At 36.9% G+C, this 22,058-nt stretch overlaps 1 protein-coding gene and 1 pseudogene across 1 annotated transcript in view; both read right to left on the reverse strand.

Moving 5' to 3' along the window:
• PSPC1 (paraspeckle component 1) overlaps window positions 1-22,058 on the reverse strand; it is a 73,080-nt gene that overhangs the window by 19,086 nt on the left and 31,936 nt on the right. Inside the window, exons 5-6 of the mRNA XM_042997352.1 lie at window positions 19,385-19,469; window positions 5,828-5,933 (exon numbers count right to left, since the gene is read on the reverse strand). Of these exons, the coding sequence (XP_042853286.1) occupies window positions 5,828-5,933; window positions 19,385-19,469 (191 nt within the window). The remainder of the gene's footprint in view (window positions 1-5,827; window positions 5,934-19,384; window positions 19,470-22,058) is intronic.
• LOC122231812 lies at window positions 10,012-13,812 on the reverse strand (annotated as a pseudogene).

Genomic DNA, 22,058 nt, shown 5'->3' on the forward strand with positions numbered 1-22,058 from the left:
TGTACATGGCACATCAGAGAAAGCTGGGTTGTAAGTAAATCAGTTAAGAGAAACAATGCCCACTCAAGGAGGAGGAAAAAAGACTAACATAAAGAAGTGGCTGATTAAATAGGTCAAATTTGGCAATGCTGATCAAGAGAAGGGAACATTTGAAAGAACAATGCTTTACGTCTCTACTAAGAAAACATTTGAAAACTCTTAAGATATCACCTGTGGGGCAATGATGCTTTATCAAACAGTTCCTCTAATAACTTTTGCTCTGATTTATAACCATGACTACCAATAAACCTTCAGGTCACTAATTTGGACTCTTCAGGGACTTTGATTCTAGGATAAGAGGTGCTCTGTTCAATGAGACTTCTAAAAACACTGGAAAAAAGCATACTGATTAATAAATTTACTTTTAATTCACAAACTCTTTGAGTTTGGTTAACATGAGTCACTTTTTACAGATTCCTCCCAACTCCCAACAATCTGGACCTAGACCAGGGGTCGGCAAACTTTTTTGGTAAAGGGCCAGAATAGTATATATTTCAGGCTTTGCAGGCCAGAGAGGCTTGATATAGTCTCATACGGTTGTGTCACAACTAGTCAACTCTATCATCTTTGGGCAAAGCATCTATAAGCAAAACATAAACACAACAGGCAGTGTTCAGATTTGACCAGGCTTACCCTAGTCTGTCAACCCCCAGTCTAGATGAAATACTTAAAAAACAAAGTTTAAAAAGTTAATGTATGATCTGAGACAATACCTGTAAGTATTGTCCACATATAGGCTGAAAGCTCAACTTTCACACCAAAGTTGTCACACCAAAATCCCACAGAACACTATTCACATAGAATGTTGTGCTACTTAACATTGTTAAGTGTATGAATCCTATTCCCCAAGTTGATTGACTCTGAGCCCTCCCTTCAACTCCCCAGGTCCCATAAAAAATTGAACTACTACTATTCTTATTTCAATATTTCGACTATGTCTCATTTCAACATATGGCTAATAGTCTATTTTTGCTAGTGAAAATAAGCAAGCTGAAGAGCTTCTTAAGATGCAGATCCCATGGCTCCAACCCAGACCCACTGTATCAAAAATATGTAGTGGATTGGAACGCAGGCATTTTTCTTTAAGTTCCATAGATGTGCTGCAAAGGTTGAAAACTAGTGAATTTAGCCAAAACTGTGATCAACGGAGAATGCATTAGATTCTACTAGAATCACAAAATGATTCAATTTGTAGGTTGAAGACCTAAGACAAAAACCTACATTTTTAAAAAAGATCCCTGAGTGTTTATTATGCACTATTTGAAAAACACTACCATGGAAGAGGCATTATACCCTTAGCCTCTGGCTACATCTCTTTAATGCTTTTGGCCTAACATACTAGGTAGCTACAATGGAACAATTCTAACAAAAGACACATAACTGGATCAAATTACTGCCTTAGCATGTAATGTACATTTATTTTCAGGTTTATGATGTACATATGTTTAAATATCCAAGGCTATTCCCACCTACTCAAACAAAAATAAAAATTCTTCAAAATTCTTCAATATTCTTCATGTATGTATTTCAAAAATCTGAAGGGCTATTCTTTTATTCACTAAAAAACAAATATTAATATTTACCACACCAAAAAGAAACTTCTAATAAAAAAAAATACTTCTAAAGTCTTAAAACACTGCCCCAATTTACCTATACAAGGTAGTTTATAACTACTTGATACAACTACATACAACTACAGTAGCATGTACATGTTTTTATAATATCATTTTCTCAAGAAAGCCAAGTTTACTCTAAGAAACTTCATTAAAAAATATTCTAATTAAAACCTCCACTTTACTCCAAGGCAAACTGAATCCACAGAAAAAGACTGGTACACTGTAGTATTTAAATGTTTAAACTCCTAAGTCTAGGGGCACCTGAGTGGCTCAGTAAGTTAAGCATCTGACTTAAGCTCAGGTCATAATCTCAAGGTTCTTGAGTTCCAGCCCCACAGGAGGCTCTCCGTTGTCAGCAAAGAGCCTACTTTGGATCCTCTGTCTCCCTCTCTCTCTGCCCCGCCCCCGACTCACATTTTCTCTCTCTCTCAAAAATAAACATTTTAAAATAAAAAATAAAAATAAAAAATAAACTACTTAAATCTATAGTAAGTGGAGTAACCTCAAAAGCTATTAAATTGTGTAAGTAGAAAATCTCAATCTAGTAAGTACTATCTAGAAAATGGTTCAAATACACTCAGCTATAATAAAGATAAGCCTAAGTGTACTTAGGGCACAGCACAAAAATATATACATTGTTATGGTAGCCAAAAATATATTATGCTACAGAAATGAAAAGTAACATGTTTAATTTACGATTACCAGAGCTATTATCAAAGAGCTTGACTTCTAAGAAATAAGGTATGAAATTAAAATGGTACCACTAGTTAACGAAGTTCTGACATATCTTTGAAACCCTTAAAAATATGTTCGTATGTCATAAAATTATGATAAAGTTGAGGCTAACAAAGAAAAACATGACCAGACATGACTGTGTGTTTTCCCTGTTTTATTACTTAAAAAAAAAAAATTATTCAAGGAACAAAATATGAATATCAGATTTCATACTTTAAAACCCATACTATTATTTGTGTTGGAATATATCTAATAGGAATATTAGAAAGAAATGAGTGGTGGCATCTTAAACCAAGTAAATCTACTTTATACTTTCACTCTTACTACTTGGGCAAGCTGAACACTTACCATTTGATTCCTCCCTTTAAACTGAACAGTGAAAAAAGAGAAAGCACATAAGAGGGCCTAATTTCAAAGCTTTTAAAAACAAAAACAAACATTAATTTAAAAATTTTTCCCAAAGACAGTTTTCAAAGTAAATGAAGAATAACTGATACAATTCAATGTTTTCTCTATTAACAAAGAATAGTCAAGACCAATAAAGAGCTTTTGTTAACATTTCTTTAGTGTTTCATTAGCTTATATTAACAAGCATTATGAAGCTAGGAACCAAATAAAACTGATACCAAAATGATGAAAAACTTGTCTATCTATAATTTCTAGTCTCAAAAAAAATCTAAAAATCCGACAGAGACTATATTTTCCCCTAAATATTTAATTCCATTGTTACATACTATTTTAAATACAGTTTCTCTTCAGAAAATTAAGAATCTAGTAATGCTGTGCTCTAACAAGAATATTAATTAAAAACAGAAACAAAAAACAAACAAAAAAACCCAGCACCAACTCTCCAGCCCAGGGTTTAGCAAACATCTTCTGTACAGGGTGAAAGAGTAAATATCTTGGGTTTTGTGAGTCACAAATACTTTCTAACATTCTTTTATTTTTCTTATCCACCAACTCTTTAAAATGTAAACACCATTCTTAGCTCGGTGGCAGAGTGGTATGAAACTAGGCAGTGGTCCCAGGCTATAGTTTGCTGACTTCTACTCTAGCCAAATTAATCTCATGATGCTTCAAATATGCAATATATGCTTTAAGTGACTACTTGAAAACAAAGATATCTTAATGTTAAAATAGATCATCATCTACATTTTCTAAGAGCATAATCTTGTGAAACAATAATCTATTTTTGAAATGCCAAAAAATCCATCATGAGTATTTTAAATACTTTTCTTCTCAAAGTTCACTGGATATTTGTAAAATTTTACCCACCATTAAAATGAATTTTAAACATAACAAATGTTTTCAAATTAAAGAATCTACATACTCCAATTTTAAATTGTAGCAACATTTCCAAATAATTTTTTAATAGAGAAAATTAAAATCTGCCCTTCATTAATTATACCTATATTAAATGCCACTGAACATATATTAAAAAGTGGTATGTATTTTAAAAATTGTGAAATAATTTCAAAGAAGAGTCTGCAATCAAGTTTATGATATAGCCAACTTAAAGTTTAACAGAATGCATTTTACTTTTTTCCTAAGTCACCTAAATGATTTACGTATATGACGTTATTACAAATAGCTACACGTGTGTTCCAAGAATTTAAAGTTTATGCCAGAAGAATAGTAAGAAAGATAATTCCGCCATCTTTAACCATAAGCAAGCACTTTAGGAAAAGAAATGTTCAGGTACATAAAGGGACAAGGAAGAATTTCCTAATCCTACATGTTATGAAATAGTTTCCCTAAGAAATGTTATCATATGTGGTTTACATCTTGATAGTATTTGAAGATAAAAACATGTGATCACTAGTTTCCAAAACATGGACCTGCAAAATTTTAGTGTATGTGCTGCCAAAGCGAGCACGGGCCTGCAAAATTTTAATTCCACATACTCTCATGACATCATAAAATATCCTCGCATTGATAAATCCAACAGATTTATATTCACATGTAACAACCAAAAGACCAAATGCCACAGGTTAAAATATATCATAAGCAAATACTATGTATCCAAGGAAGAAAAAGAGAATTGCAAAATAATGCTAGAAATTACTCAAAAGAAAATTTATAATGCTTAAAACGCTCAACTAATTTGGTAATGGAATTCAGATATCAATTAAACCTTTAGTATGATTTATAAATAATAAGAAACTTTCCTAACTGAATTTAAATGCCGCGTAATTTTTAGTCAAAGGATACTGACGTGATGCAAGCTAAGATAAAAATTTCTTGTAGTTACACAAGTTAGGATGTATTTTTTTCTGTGCGTATCCTTCTTAATGAAAAAAGTTTAAAATTTTTCTAGGGACAGAAGAACAGGGACAGAGAAGGCCAGCAAAAAGAGTCATGACTTAATAATATTAAGGAATCATGGCTTTTGAACAGCTAGAGAAAAAAACACTAGTAAATATTTTTCAGAATAATGACTGTTAAAATGGCATTCATCTAAAGGTGAAGAATAAGACTGTTAGTTAACAATAAGAACATGTGCATTATAACATATTTGAAGTATTCGTGTTTGCCCTACCATTTTGCCTACCCAAAACAAAAACCTGAATTAGACCAAATCTTTGGAACTCCTGTTTATGAGAAACTCAGGGATAAAGAAACTTGTTAAACATCACTGCAAGGATAAATTCAACACAATATAGGATGTGAAATACTCTATACAACAAGGATCTGTTTCTTAAAAAGATAAAAAAAAAATTTAAAGGGGGAAGAGAAAACCTACAGACTAAAAACACTAGATTTATCAGCCAATTTGAAGAAACCAATTGTAAACCAACAAAATAAATAAAATATATAAATTTTATTTATATTTTATAAAATATAAAATATATCTCTATGCTGATAGAGCAGAGCGTGCTTGAGATCTTTCCTCTCTACCCCTCTCTCTCTCTCTGTTCCTCCCCCACTCTCACACATGTGCTCTTCCTTTCTCAAAATAAATAAACATTTAAAAAATAATGGTAATTCAGGAAAGTGGGTATACTTAAAGATGAAAAGACCAGCTATGTGTTGATAACTGTCATCGTTGGGTAATAAGCACATACTAGTGTACCTTTGTATATATTATTCTACATTTGTAAATATCTAAAATCATCTAATACAAAGAATTTTTAATACCAGTAAATGATGAAATCAAGTAGAGAATATAGATTTATCAAGAGTTCTAATTTAGTAGCATATATTAAAAAAAGATAAAGTAGAAAATTTTTAACATCCTTTTCATAAAACATTAATAGTATGTTCAGAAACTACTTTTAAGTTATTACCTGTAAGAAGTTAACAAAATCATTAGTTTAACATAAACACGAGAAATTCAGGAAGACTAAAAAATATATAAACCAATATCCAAAGAAATTAAATATACACTGTGCACCTAACAATATAAAATAATTTTAGTTAACTAGTACTTTACTTACATTCTCCATATAGTTTGGCTTAAAGCCCTCTTGCTGTCGCCTGAGTTCCTCCTGTTCTCTGTGTCGGATCATTTCTTCCTCACGGCGACGGTGCTCTTCCTCATGTCTGAAATATTTTTAAATAAAAATTGCAACATGTAAGCCATTACCAGGAATTGTATTTCATGTAAAACAAAACCATTTATAAGTAACTTTAGGCAAAATCTGTGAATAATGATTGACTTACTAGATTTACCTTCCTTCTTCTAGTTTGCTCTAAGCCTTAATTAATCAACTAACCCAAAGAAATAAAAGTACCTAGGGTAAATCAAAAAACAGAGTAACAACATGTAACTAAGTTAGTTATGTGCTTATGGTCAAGAAATCAGGAGTCCAAAAGCTCAAACATGTACTCTCTTACTGTATATAAAGAGAAAGGGTGGGATCTATCACTGGCATAAAGGCACTCAGAACCAATCCCAATCTAAGCCACTGCAAAGAACAAAACTGCCTAGTCAAAAAATCTATCGTGTCTAAGGAATCCTTAACAAACTCTCTCTCCATTTTATCAACCCCCTGAAGAAAACCTCTAGGACAGGTGTGAGGTTACCATCTGTTTTTGTACATCAAGTTGTAAAAGACAATCATGTACTTAATGTCTACAGCCACCACTGGGTCAGAGCAGTGCTGAGTAGTTGAGACAGAAACCATATGACCTGCAAAGCCTAAAATATTTACCATTTAGTCCTTAGCCGTTTTCAAGAAAAAGTTTGCCAACCTCAGTCCCAGAGGTATATTTAAGCATGTGAGAGAAAAAAATATTGAACTATAATATGTGTGCACAATTACTAGTAAATCAGCAATTACTTATGATTACAAGAAAAAAACCTACAAAATAACACTGAAGTTAACAGGCTCACATTATATTGGCTTTTATGTCAATGCAAATTCAAGTGTATATGCCTCCACCCAAAAACTAAAAAATAATTTAAATAGTGAAGACTATATAATACTGATGTCCTCTCATTAAGTCACGTTTTCTAAATTGCTCATTTAAGTACCTTATTACACTAAGTGTAACAATCAAATTTCAAGATACTCTGTTGTTTGCTGTATAATGCTTCCTCCCCTAAACACAACTCCATGAACTAAAAGAAATGATATATCCCACAGACAGCACAAAAACCACTGGTTGAAGAATTTGTGTCAGACCACAGGTTAGTAACAAGACAATGTTTCTAAGAAATTTTAAGCAAAATCTAGACTATTTTGAGATTTTTGTCTAAGTCTCCAATATACATTTCCATTGTAAATTGAGTATTCAAGTAAAATGGTTAATCCACTTCTTGGACGTTAACACACTCATAAATTTTACTATAAAGAAAACACTTTCATATTCACATAGCTGAAAATATATGCAGGTACAGGTAAAAATTTCCTATTCAATAGGGCGCTTGGGTGGCTCAGTCAATTAAGTGTCTGACTTCAGCTCAGGTCGTGATTTCATAGTTTGTGAACCTTGTGTTGGGCTCTGTGCTGACAGCTCGGAGCCTGGAGCCTGGAGCCTGCTTTGGAGGAGAGTCTTCCTCTCTCTCCGCCTCAGCCCTGCTTGCTCTCTGTCTCCCAAAAATAAGTAAACATTAAAAAAAAAATTTTTTTTTTTAATTTCCTATTCAAAAACTCTAATACGTATGTTTTGAAATTCAGTTTTCCTGATTTCGAAAAGGGTTCATGCACGGTTATTATATAACTAGTAAGATCTGGGACAGAACCCAACAATCAACCACACTGGCATTTCCCCAGTAAGATGAACATTCATTTTGGTGAAAATAGTAAAGGTCTGATACGACCACAGACCTAAATACATGTCAGGTTTTGTCATCAAATAGGCTCTTATCAGATCCTGCCACAAAATGATACATTTTGGTTTTCAAAGTTCTTTGGTCTTCAGAATTGCAACAAAGACCTTGTTCAGGGATAATTTGTAAGATGTAATAGAATTTTAAATGTGCAAGTCCATTTCCAGTAAACTAAAAAGAAATATCTGCACAAATGTGCAAGGATGTATGTACAGATACACACTGTACAGATATACACTGTGGCATTAATTAAAAGGAAAAGGTTGAAGACACAATCAACTATAAACGGGAAACAAGGATGGCCCATTGATGCCAAGGAACACACAACAACTGTTACAAAGGCAGATTTGCATTTACTGACACAAAACAAAGTCTAAGGTAAAGCTGCCAGAAAAAAAGCAAGTAAAAAAACAGCATCCGTATTACTGCTTCTAAAAATTATTTGTGTGAGAACAGAAGAAGGTAGAAAAAGTTTGTCACAGTGGGAATACTCTAGAGAACAGGACCATTAACTCTTTTATTTCATACATGTAATGTATCATTGAGTTTTGGGTGTTTTTTTTTTTAATTTTTTTTTCTGAGAGACAGAGAGAGACGGAGTGCAAGCAGAGGAGGGGCAGAGAGAGAGAGAGAGGGAGAATCCAAAGCAGGCTCCAGGCTCCGAGCTGTCAGCGGGGCTCAAATCCACGAACCGCGAGATCATGACCTGAGCTGAAGTCAGATGCTTGACCGACTGAGCCACCCAGGTGCCCCTGCCATAACATTTTAAAATTAAAACAAAATAAAGTATTTTAAACAAAATCTGTAATGTACTTCTGTCATTATTAAAGCAGGGTTTTTTTCCTGATATAATGTAAGAATAGATTTATAAACCAGGAGGAAAAATAAGGTAAAAAGGTATAATCACTTTAAACAGTTATTTTTCCCTTCTTTTCCTTTGTCTATAAATTCGAGAAGTTCTACTTAATTTTGAAATAAGTTCTGATACCACACCGGTAATTCCAAAATCTGAACATACGGACAATATTCAGAAATATTCCCTATTGTACATACGTTTGCTTTTAATTTTTTCTATTCCACAAGATGCTTTAATGAGTATCTTTACATGTACATTTAATGTCTCTTCAAGTGAAGGATAACTTCCTAGGTTACATTTACAAATGGAACTAATAAGTAAAAAAGGTGTGGCAAATTTTAACACCCTTCATGTTACACTTAATTGCAAAGTGATAAAACTTCAATTTTACAATTTAATTTGAACCCACTAATTATTCTCAGGCCTCACATATTTTTGTAGGGCTTTGAAAAACAGAAAGGATCTAGAAACTAAACGATGATATAAATAATGGATAAAAGTGTCCTGCTATTCTTTGTTCCTTTTTATTAGCACATGCCCTCCACACATATTGCAGGGCTAAGTAAGATCTTTGTGTTGAAATGACATAAAAAAGGAAAACAGGTGGATGGATAGATGAGTGAGCAGAAGGGTGGTAAGAGAAGGAATGAAGAAATAAAAGAATAAATGCACTACTAAAGTGGTCAAGTCACAGTCTGAATAAGCTCATCAACACCTTGTCCTAGTCTTCCTTCTTCACTGCCACGGTCTCTGAAGAATTAAGTGACCCATGAGAAACTTAATAATTTATTTGTAGCACTAAAAGGAAACCAGAAAATTGTATACCCTGGATAAATTATTTAATTTCTCTCAAAACATACTTTCTTATGCCATTCTGTCAATCTTCTAACTAAAGTGAAACAAAAAAGCAGAGTCCAAATTATCTGGCTTATTAATAATTAAAGCTGTCTTGTATGGTAGGAACCTCAGTCAGATGTATTTCTCCAGTTTAAGTGCCATAATTCTATTTGCTTTCCCTTGAAAGTACAGAAGATTTTTGACAATTATTAGTGAAAGTTCCAAGACACACTGTCCCCTTTCCTTTATATATGCTGCAAAACTGCTCAATTTTCAGACAACTTGCTCACATTTCTATTTTTTTTAATAGTGTTTATTTTCGAAAGACAGAGACAGAGTGCAAGTGAAGGAGGAGCAGAGACAGAGGGAGACACGGAATCCGAAGCCGGCTCCAGGCTCTGAGCCCCATGTGGGGCTCGAACCCACAGATGGCAAGATCATGACCTGAGGCGAAGTCAGATGTTTAACGACCGAGCCACCCAGGCGCCCCTCTTTTTGTTTTTTTTGTTTGTTTGTTTGTTTTTTAAGAATTATTTTAAGGGCACACAAGAGATGGGGGGGCGGGGAGGAAGGGAAGGAGAGAGAGAGGATACCTCAAGCATGCCCCCACCCAGCATGGAGCCCCATCTAGACCCTGGGACCATAACCTGAGCCGAAACCAAGAGTTGGACTGAGTTACCTAGGCACCCCTGTTCACATTTCTTAAATCAAGATTCTTACAGATAATTTCAAAAGAAACTTCCTAGTCAAAATATAAAAAAAAAGCCTTTCTAGTTGGCAGACACAGGGTTAAGATTGTTAACAGATTTATCCCTGCCTGTATCTGCTACAATACAGCTAAGTATCAAGACTACCCATAAGATCATCACATGTTGAATTACTCTTGCTGATAGTACACAGCTATCTGAATTTCAAATTGAACCTGATATACTCCAGCATAATAAATAAAATTAATGAGGGGCGACTGGCTGGCTCAGTCAGAAGAACATACAAGTCTTGACCTCAGGGTTGTGGATTCAAGCCTCACAATGGGTGCATACTGCTAAAATAATAAACTTAAAAAATATGTAAGATTAATGAAAAAACATTCAATTACAAATTACCACATACACAGAACACTCATCACGTCAAGCAACCAACATTTCACCTCATGTGCAAATAGGTACCCTTTTAAAAATTACTACGTACTCCATAGTTTCCGCACTTCACTTTAATAATCTGATCACTCCAACTATCCGCCTCCCTATGCTTCTCTAAATTCCAAAGAGGCAAAACTCGTACTTGTGTCTTTTACTCCCAAGTATATCCCTAATACTTATGATCCTTTTTTTTTTTTTACTTATTTCTAATTTCAAATTAGAACAAAAAAGTTAACAAAACTTAACAAAAAAGTTGCAGAAACAGTACAGAATGTCTATCCCTCATGCAGCATCCCCTAATATTAACATCTTAACGCAAACATAGTACAACTATTAAAAGTAGAAATTAACATTAGTATATTACAATTAAACTACAGATTTTATTCAGATTTCACCAGTTTCCCTATTAATGCCCTTCTTCTGTTCTAGGATTCTTTCTAGAATCCATTACATTGTATTTAACTATTCTCTTTAGTCTACTTCACTTTCAGTCTTTCTTGGTCTTTCATGAACTTGGCATTTTTTTTCTTTTCCAGTGCCATGTAGGTTTCACTGCCCGGGCCTGGGACAGACAAGGGATCCTCACCCATGGCAGGGTGAGGAGGGGATGGAGATGAGGTTGATAATAAAATATGGTTTGTGGTAGAATCACGGGTTCTGTCTTTGCTGAAAAAGACCCAAGGGCCTGGTTAGCTGGTAACTGCAAAGTCTAATTTTTCTGTGGACTGCACATGCAGGTGCAGCAGGAAGCTTTTCCTGCTGGTTACACCTGCAGGAAGCAGCTGGGAGGTACCGAGTCCAAAAGCTGGATGCATGGGGCACAGGGAGGAATAAGTCAGAGAAGCCAGTCTGTTAGCTACCATGTTCCACCTGCTTTTGTAAGTACAGGGCACCACCAGGCTGGAAGCTATCTGGGTGGGCTGAAAATGACCAGGCACAGCATAGGGCTGTAACTGTGGCTGAGACAGGTACTGCACTTCAGTAAATGCTGAAGGTGCTGAGCTGTTGACTAGGACTACAGGCCAGCATCTTGGGTCCATAGTGAGATGGGGGATGAGCAGTCTCATGGACGCTCACGGACTGCCTCGGGATTGCCTATGCTCTGGGCCATTATTATTGCCTCTGCAAAAACAGCTGCTGAACCCATGTAGTGCTGGGTTGTAAGCACTTGGGAGTCTGCATCTCTGTTTGACTTTATCAGCTGCCAAAAGGATGCCAGGGTGATTCTGTGCTCCAAGGCTCGTCCCCCGCTACGTGCTGAAGAGGTGAGATCCTGTATAAACAGTCACTCTGCTGGTATGCAGGTGATGTCGGAGTGGTCAGGTCCTCTGCTTTTTCTCCTCCATTTTTCTTCACGTAAAACTTTTCTTGGGCTGTAGGAAAAGCTACTGCCTCTTCCTGTAGGGCCACAAGCTTCTCCTGCAACTTCAGGATGTGTTCTGTGGTTCCATCTACTTTTTCTTCCTTCTCTCCTGCTCTTCCTTCAACCTGTTTCATCATCTTACACACCTCTCCTTCCTACTGCAAACCACACTCCTGGCTCCATCATGATGCGCTAGTACAATGCCCAGGCCATGGTACTAGAATCCTTGGGGCATTCCAGGAATGCAGGAATGGGATTGCTGGGGGCACCTGGGCCGTGGGAGCCTTGCTCTGTCACTGACTGCCAGACCTTGTACTGGACATGTGGGGCAGAAGGTCCTCAGGGGGTACCATGCCCAGCTGAGGCAAAAGCCCACCTATGTGCTGCCATGGTCAGGTGCGCAGCACTTGCCTCCCTGCCCTGCCAGCCTGGCAGCCAGAGGTCTACCATGTGCACAGGCCAGGGTCTCTAGCCTGAGCACTCAGCACACCTTCTTCCCCACCAGCCTCAGGGTGAATCTGACACTTAAAAAAAAAAAAAAAAAAAAAAAAAACTGATTATTTTGTACAATGTCCTTCAAGCTGGGCTCATGTTATATGCCCTCATGAAAATGTCCAATGCTAGAAATGTTTGGCAAAAAAAAACAAAAACAAAAAACAAAAAAACGCAAAAAAATGACAATGTATCCTTCTGAGTATATCGTATCAAGGAGTACCTGGTGTCAATGTCTCATTACAGGTGACATGAACCTTAATGCTTGTTGCTTCTCTGCTTTAAATTTACTATTTTTCCATTAGTACGTAATACAAAAGAGAAACGTAAACTGCGTTTCTCAAGTTTGGGCATAAATTTGAAACACCCATCAGTAAATCTTGTTTGTAACAATTATTACTACATGGCATGCCCACTGGTGATTTTCTCTCTCTCATTCCTTCCATACTGATTGTTGTTCTATTTTAAGGAAAAGCTGTCCATTGTCTGCCATTTATTTATTCATTCAATTGTTTACTTTTATCAGCATGAGCTTCTGGATATCTAATTTATTCTGCAGTTTAAAATGTAGTATTATCAGGGCTCCTGGGTGGCTCAGTTGGTGGAGCATCTGACCTCAGCTCAGGTCATGATCTCCCAGTTTGGCAGTTCAAGCCCCGCATCAGGCTCACTACTCAGTGCACTTTGGATCCTCTGTCCCTCTCTCTTGGCCCCTCCCCTACTGCACTTTCTCAAAAATAAATAAAATATTTAAAAAAAAAAGTTCTATAAGAAAAATAAATTAATAAAATAAAATCTAATACTACCATTTTTTATTTTGTTGTTGAAATTTTTCCAAGTTTGGCCATTTAGGAGCACCTTCATTGTGGCTCCTATGTATTTTCAACGTGTCTCATCTTTTATGAATATAGGTCTACTGCATTGTATTGGGTTTTGCTTTACTGCACATACAGTATTTTTTTATACAATTTTTTTTTCTTTTTTTACAAACTAAGGGTGTGGCAACTCTGTAGGCTATTGGTGCCACTGTTCCAAAAGCACTTGTTCACTTTGTGTCTTTGTGTCATATTTTGGTAGGTAATTATCAAAATATTTCATTACTATATTTGTAAGGCTGATGTGTGATGATTTTTTTTTTTTTAACGTTTATTTTTGAGAGAGAGAGAAACAGAGCATGAACGGGGGAGGGGCAGAGACAGAGGGAGACACAGAACTGGAAGCAGGCTCCAGGCTCTGAGCCATCAGCCCAGAGCCTGACGCAGGGCTCGAACTCACGGACGGTGAGATCGTGACCTGAGCTGAAGTCAGACGCTTAACCGACTGAGCCACCCAGGCGCCCCATGATGTGTGATGATTTCTGATGTTGCTTACTACTGTAATTGTTGTGAGGCACCACAAACCACACCCACATCCGGACAGTAAACATGATCAATAAACACTGTATAATCTAACTGCTCCATCAACGAGCCATTCCCTCCTCTCTCTCCCCTCTCTTCTCTCTCTTTCTCCTTGGGCCTCCCTACTCCTTGAGACACAACAATATTGAAATTAGGCCAATGCCTAATCCTAGAATGGTATTTAAGTATTCAAGTGAAAGGAAGAGTTGCATGTCTCTTACTTTAAATCAAAAGCTAGAAATGATTAAGCTTCATGAGGAAGGCATGGTGAAAGCCAGAAGAGACCAAAAGCTAGGCTACTTGCACCAAACAGTTAGCAAAGTTGCGAATACAAAAGAAAAGTTCTTCAAAGAAATAAATCAAAAAGTGCTACTCCACCGGCACCTGGGTGGCTCAGCTGGCTGAGCGTCTGACTCTTGGTTTCGGCTCAGGTCATGAACTCATGGCTTCATGGGTTCAAGCTCCACACTGGGTTGTGCACTGACAGTGTGGAGCCAGCTTGGTAGTCTCTTTCCACCTCTCTCTCTGCCCCTCCCCAAATCGTGCTATCTATCTCTTAAAGAAACAAACAAAAAAGTGTTACTCCAGTGAACACAGGAATGATAAGAAAACAAAATAGCCTTGTTGCTGGAATGGAGGACTTTAAGTACATTACATAGAAGATCAAACCAGCCACAAGGTTCCCTAGAGACTTAATCCAGAACAAGGCCCTAATGCTATTCAATTCTATGCAGGTTGAAAAAGGTGAAGAAACTACAGGAAAAAAATTTATGAAGCTAGCAGAGATGTAGAAGCTGCCATCAAGTTATCCAGAAGATGTAGCTTAGATAATTAATGAAGGTGGCTACACTAAACAACAGATTTTCAATGTAGACAAAATAGGCTTATACTGAAAGAAGATGCAATCTAGGACTATCATGGCTATAGAAGGCTGTCTGTCTTGTTAGGGGCTAAGGCAGCTGGTGACCTGAAGGTGAAGCCAATGCTCACTGACCATTCTGAAAATTCTAGGGCCCTTAAGAATTATGCTCAACCTACTGTTCTATGCATTGCCCAACAAAGCCTGGATGACAGCACATCTTTTTATAATGTGGTTTACTGAGTATTTTAAGCCCACTGCTGAGATCTTCTGCTCAGAAAAAAAAAAAAAAAAGAGTCCTTTCAAAATATTGCTGCTCACTGACAATGCAACTAGTCACCCAAGAGCTCTGGTGGCAATATACAATGACTTTGATGTTTTCATGCCTGCTAACAACGTCCATTCTACAGCCCACAGACCAAGGAGCAATTCTGACTTTTAAGTCTTATTTTTTTAAAAATACATTTCACGGGGCGCCTGCGTGGCTCAGTCGGTTAAGCGTCCGACTTCGGCTCAGGTCATGATCTCGCGGTCCGTGAGTTCGAGCCCCGCGTCGGGCTCTGTGTTGACAGCTCAGAGCCTGGAGCCTGTTTCAGAATCTGTGTCTCCCTCTCTCTCACCCTTCCCTGTTCATGCTCTGTCTCTCTCTGTCTCAAAAATAAATAAACGCTAAAAAAAAAAAATTTTTTTTTTTTTAAATACATTTCACAAAGCCAGAGCTGCCCTAGACAGTGATTCTTCTGATGGATCTGGGCAAAGTAAAATGAAAAACTTCTAGAAAGGATTTCACCATTCTAGGTGCCACTAAGAACATCTGTGCTTCAAAGGAAGAGGTCTATCAACATTAACAGGAGTTTGAAGAAGTTGACTCCAACCCAACCCTCATGGATGACTTTGAGTTGAGGGGCTCAAGACATCAGTGGAGGAAGTAAATGCAGATGTGGTGGAAAGAGCAAACGAACTAGAATTACAATTGAAGCCTGAAGTTGTGATTGAATTGCTGCAGTCCCATGACCAAACTTTAACAAATGAGAAGCTGCTTCTATGGATATGCAAAGAAATTAGTTTCTTGAGATGGGATCTACTACTAGTGAAGATGCTGTGAAAATTGTTGAATTGACAACAAAGAACTTAGCATATTACATAAATGAAGCTGATAAAGCATCAGCAGGGTTTGTAAGGATTGGCTCCAATTTGAAGTAAGTCCTACTGTGGGTAAAATGCTATCAAATAGCATCGCATACGACAGAGAAATCATTTGTGAAGAGACAAAAAAATTGCCACAGCCTCCCCAACGTTCAGCAAGCCCCTCATCAGTTAGTAGTCATCAACAGCAAGAAAAGATGTTACACCAACAAAAAGATTACAATTCACTGAAAGCTCAATGATGGTTAGCACTTTTTTTTTTTTTCATTTTTTTAAGTTTATTTATTTATTTTGGGGCACCTGGGTGGCTGAGTCAGTTAAGCATCTGACTTTGGCTCAGGTCATGATCTCGCAGTTTGTGAATTCAAGCCCTGTGTCACGCTCTCTGCTGACAGCTCAGAGCCTGGAGCCTGCTTCAGATTCTGTGTCTCCCCCTCTCTCTGTCCCTCCCCTGCTCATGCTCACTCTCTCAATAATAAATAAATGTTAAAAAAAAAAAAAAATTCTTTTTAAGTTTATTTATTTTAAGAGAGAGCAAGCACAAGTGGGGGGTGGGGGGGGAGGGTGGGCAGGGAGCGAGGGAGAGAAAGAATTCCAAGCAGGCTCCGTGCCATCAGCACAAAGCCCAGGGTGAGGCTCAAACCCGTGAAACGTGAGATCATGACCTGAGCCGAAATGAGTCAGGCGCTTAACCGACTGAGCCCCACAGGCATCCTCCACTTTTTTTTATCAATAAAGTGTTTTTTCATTAAGGTGTGTACATTTTTTTAGACATAACGCTCTTGGCACACTTTATACACTTTGTACAGTGTATAGTGTAAATGTTAACTTTTATATGTACTGAGAAACCAAAAAATTAATCTGATACCTTTTATTGCAATATTCACTTTACTCCAGTGGTCTGATACCAAACTTGCAGTATCTCAGAGGTACAACTGTACTTTCTTATTCTCTGGCACAACATTCCAGGATCATCTCACACCTTCCAGTCCAGTAATCAACCACTTCTCCACAAAGCCTTGGTTCCATTTATTACAGAATGGTGTTTAGAAACTAAAATCTGGGCACGATGTGTGTTAACCACTTCTAGGTGGACAAGGATTATGAAATACATGTATGTATGTGAACCCACACATACACACACACATCTATATTTCTGTCTAAATTAAATACACTGAGTTCATACCAATACCTCTGATCCCAATTCAACACCCCAGGATTCATTTTAGTAGCCTTTCTCTTTCTCCAACAAGGAGAAAACCTGCATTTGATTATCTATATTTGTTCATCTGTTTACTCAAAAAAAAAATACATATACATTCTTTCCATTAAAGACCTAATCAGGGGAGCCGGGTTGCTCAGTCGGTTAAGCGTCCAACTCTTGATTTCAGCTCAGGTCAGATCTCACGGTTCATGGGTTCAAGCCCCATGTCAGGTTCTGCACTGATAGCATGGAGCCTGCTTGGGATTCGCTCTCCTCTCTCTGCCCCTCCCCTGTTCTCTCTCTCAAAATAAATAAACAATTAAAAAAATTAAAAAGTCGTCTCAGAACTGCTAGCTCATATCCCTGTGAGAAACACATTAACTAGATTAAAATTTTGATGTACTGTTTTTCTTGCCATTGGCTTATACTGTCCAGTCAAGACAGTGTTTTCCAAAGTTATTTAGGGTCCTTATTTCCTTCCCCAGCCCCTTTCAGAGTGATAATGTTATTCACTTGCAATACAACTATGTTCTTTTGTTTTAAGATTTTATTTTTAAGCAATCTCTACACCCAATGTGGGGCTCGAACTTATAACCCTGAGATCGAGAACTGCATGCTCCACCAACTAAGCCAAGCCCCCATTTGTTTTTCTTTTTATGCCCTTTTATGGGTTCTCCGACACTGGTTATTTTTTTAGCAGATGAAGGGTAGAGTACTAATTCTAAAAGTCTAGCTGTCAAGTATAAATATCAGGGAAAGATGGAGTCATAGTTTTATGTATGGGAGGGAAGGTTTCCTTTTCTTGTAAAAGTAGAAGAGACTAACATATTTACATAAAAAGAAGCAACAAGGAAGAAGTTGGCAAAAGGTCCCTTGTGTAAGGAAAACATGCAGGCCGTTTTATACAATAGTGGTTCTCAAGCTTTATGATGCATTAGAATCACCTGGAAGATTTTTAAGCACAGTTGGCTGGTCTCCACCCCTACCATTTCTGATTCACCAGTTGGGGGATGTGGAGGCTTGAAAATAGAATGCTGGGCACCTGGGTGGCTCAGGAGGTGGAGAGTCTGACTTTTGGTTTCAGCTCGGGTCAAGATCTCTCGGTTTGTGGGATCAAGCCCCACGTTGGGCTCTGTGCTGACGGAGCAGAGCCTGCTTAGCATTCATTCATTCTCTCTCTCTCTCTCTCTCTCTCTCTCTCTCTCCCTTCCCCTCCCTCCCTCTGCCACTCCCTCACTCCTTCTCTCTCAAAATAAATAACCATTAAAAAAAAAATGCGAATGCTGCCTGTCAAAATACCATAATTTCAGAATAAGTAGGTTAGAGTGAAATCAGAGTAGTTCCAAGATAGAAACATATATACATTGTTTTAATCAAGCACAAAGTTAGAAAAAATACATTAAAATATACTGAATACTATCTATCTCCAGACCATACTTGACATTTATTCAAGGTTTTCACTTTGTCTTTTATTTTTTATTTCCCATGATCACCTTACTTTCTACCACAAGCACTTACTACCTTTATAACACTTAAAAAACCAAACTTCAAGTGTGCTTAATGTATCATAGCTTTGAGGGGCACCTGGGTGGCTCGGTAGGTTAAGCATCCGACTTCAGCTCAGGTCATGATCTCACAGTTCGTGAGTTCTAGCCCCATGTCAGGCTCTGTACTGACACCTCAGAGCCTGGAGCCTGCTTCAAATTCTGTGTCTCCCTCTCTCTCTGCCCCTCCCCTGCTCGCACTCTCTCTCTCAAAAAATAAACATTAAAAAAGAAAAAATTTTTTAAATATATCATAGCTTTGTTTATAACATTTCCTAATTACTATGATTTTCAACAACTCTTAAAAGTAACATTTATCTCATTATATTTCACAATTAAATATTTCTGGTATAAGAAAAGCTGTTAATTTTTATTTATACATCTTAGATCAACCAGTCTCCCAAACATCTTTATTTAACCTAAAATATTTTAAGTTGACCATCACAGTTGTCTATCGTGTAGTGAGATTTTTAAATGCCCATACCCCTTTTTAATCATGTATCCCACTTCCATAAATCTTTAAGCAAATTATCAGAAGCCCAAAACAAGAAAAACTAAAAGAGCAGTTAATATATAGCCAATCTCTAGAAAAAAATGATCCAGGAAATCATAACACATTCTTACAAATTATATGAAGCACCTAAGTCCCTTATGTACATTCACAGTGAATGCAAAGTGTCCATAACCAGCTAAGAAAAAAAAGGAAACATAAGAATAACAGAGAACTATGCTAGTTTATAGTCAAAATGGAAAATTTTGTTACTTTTCTGTATTTTCCAACTTGTACAATTTGTTTATAATAGGCAGTAGGAAATTTTATCAATAACACACACAACAAAAACTGGGTATGTTCACATATGTATTATGGTGATGTTCTTTTACCTCAGTTGTATTTGCTTCCGTTTTTGCAACTCTTGGTTTCTGAGTTCTTCCAATCGTCTGAGTTCTTCTTGACGCCTCATTAGATCTATAAAATAAACCACACATTAATATTTCTACCTTCTCTTTCTGTATTTTTAAATCAATAAACATATTACTGACAATATATTTAGTAACTTATTCATATTCACACACCTAGCTTCTCTTTTGTCTGTTATACCATCTTATAATGAAAGATTATATAAGCTGTATAATCAAATTACTATCTTTTCTGGACCTGTTTGTTTCTTCATAGGTATGAAAATAATAAAATTCATCCTTATGTTAATAAATTAAAATGGGTAGTAATTGTTTTAACATAAAGCCTAGAACATACTAAAAATGGAATAAATGGCAGACATATTTTCATGTACACTCGTAAACACATTAAAATTTTTTTCAGCAGTGAATATAAAGCACAAAAAGATGCTTTGGGAGACATGAACAGAGGACACATAAGACCAGAACACACAAACAGAATAAAGAGATAAGATGCTGCTTAAAACCAAAAGAATATCCCTCCCAAAATACAATTAGTGTTAAGATTCCTCCTATGCAAAGTCAATTTCTTATAAAAACAAGCAATGAGAGAATTCTTTCTTATAAAGGGAATAAAGGCTGAATTCTGATATTAACAAGATCATTTTAATTTTATTTATTTTTTTTTTTTATTTTTTTTTTTCAACGTTTTTTATTTATTTTTGGGACAGAGAGAGACAGAGCATGAACGGGGGAGGGGCAGAGAGAGAGGGAGACACAGAATCGGAAGCAGGCTCCAGGCTCGGAGCCATCAGCCCAGAGCCTGACGCGGGGCTCGAACTCACAGAGTGCGAGATCGTGACCTGGCTGAAGTCGGACGCTTAACCGACTGCGCCACCCAGGCGCCCCAGATCATTTTAATTTTAAACAAGATGAGCATTCCTGCTGTCATGAATCTTTGCTATATCAAGAACAGGGGTTCCAGAGTAGTACAAGATGAGAAAAAGTACATTTGTTTTACCCAAGTGCTAAAGAATCTTTGTTAATATCTTACCAAATTATTATGTGTGCATACACACATGGATCAAAAAATATTAAAATACTCTGCATAGCACAATTACTGGTTGCTTTTATTTCCCTTTTCCCTTATCATGTTATCTGAAATTTCGAATGTGAACATAAATTATCTTGATTAAATGTTCCTTAACAAATCACTATTATTAAGAACATAACAGGGGTGCCTGGGTGGCTACATCAGTTATGTGTCCAACTCGGTTTCAGCTCAGGTCATGATCTCACGGTTTATGAGTGCAAGCCCCACATCAGGCTTTGTGCTGACTGTGCAGAGCTTGCTCGGGATTCTCTCTCCCTCTCTCCCTGCCCCTCCTGCATGTGTCTCTCTCAAAATAAATATGTAAACTTAAAAAGAAGAGAACATACCAAAATACTAACAGTCACAGTTAACATTCTATGAGTCAGTTACCCTAATATCATAACCATGACAAAGTAGGCATCATTAACCTTAACAAGATAATTATCCTTCCCATTTTTACAGACTGAAAACAGATCGAATTATGTGTTAATTATGTCAATAAAAAAAGATTTGGACAGACGGGCCTGGCTGGCTCAGTCAGAAGATCATGCAACTCTTGATCTCGGGGTCATGAGTTCGAACCCCACGTGGGGTACACTGATTACTTAAAGAAAACTTAAAAAAAAAAAAAAACCATTCAGACTGATTATAAATGTACTGTAGTGACACAGGTAGTAGGGACCGGGTGATTCTGTCAACATGCCAGTTGACAGAACACTTGGCTATCTTAAAAAGTCACCAAACACTACTACAATGATTTTGAACATTCAGGCCATTAGTTGTCATCCTTAACTGCTCATCAGAACTACTTAAGTACCTTTTAACCACAAAATCTCTTGGGAGGTAGATATCAATATATATATATATATTTTTTGAAGCTCCCTAGTTGACTCCACTGTACAACCACTGAGAACCATACAACTATCATATAATTACTTTACCTGGAGAAAGCTAGTAGACACCAAAAATACATATCTACCTCAATAAGCCAAAATGTGCACAGTGTCCTATTATCACTGATTATCCAAAAAAGTCTATTCAGTATATCGTATAATAATTTTAACATGAGTTTGTACGCCAGCTTCTCTTAAATCATGGACAAATTACCACATATAATAAATGTAAAAATATGCATTTTCTTCCACGAAAAGGACTAAGACATTTGTTTTCCAACTAGATTTTCTCCTTTTAAGCTATGCCTGTTGAGAAAACTGCTTTACCCTCTCAGACAGTATTTCCTCATCTGCAACATTGGTAAAATAATTAGCTCAAAGAACCCAACACTAAAGTTCCTGAAATTTCACCAAAGCTTATATATTAAACACTGCCAGAGTAATATCCTTCTGGGGAAAAAAATTACAAAAAAAATAGCTAGAGTGTTTTTTCCTTTGATCCAGTAAATCACAGTAACAGGTATTTTCTTAAAAAAATATCCTGGGGCACATGGATGCCCAATGTCCAACTCTTTATCCTGGCTCAGGTCATGATATCACAATCATGAGATTGAGCCCTACATCAGGCTCCATGCTGACAGCTTGGAGCTGCTTGAGATTCTCTCTCTCTCCC

Source organism: Panthera tigris, chromosome A1 (genome assembly GCF_018350195.1).
Source record: "Panthera tigris isolate Pti1 chromosome A1, P.tigris_Pti1_mat1.1, whole genome shotgun sequence".
Classification (NCBI taxonomy): Eukaryota; Metazoa; Chordata; class Mammalia; order Carnivora; family Felidae; genus Panthera; species Panthera tigris.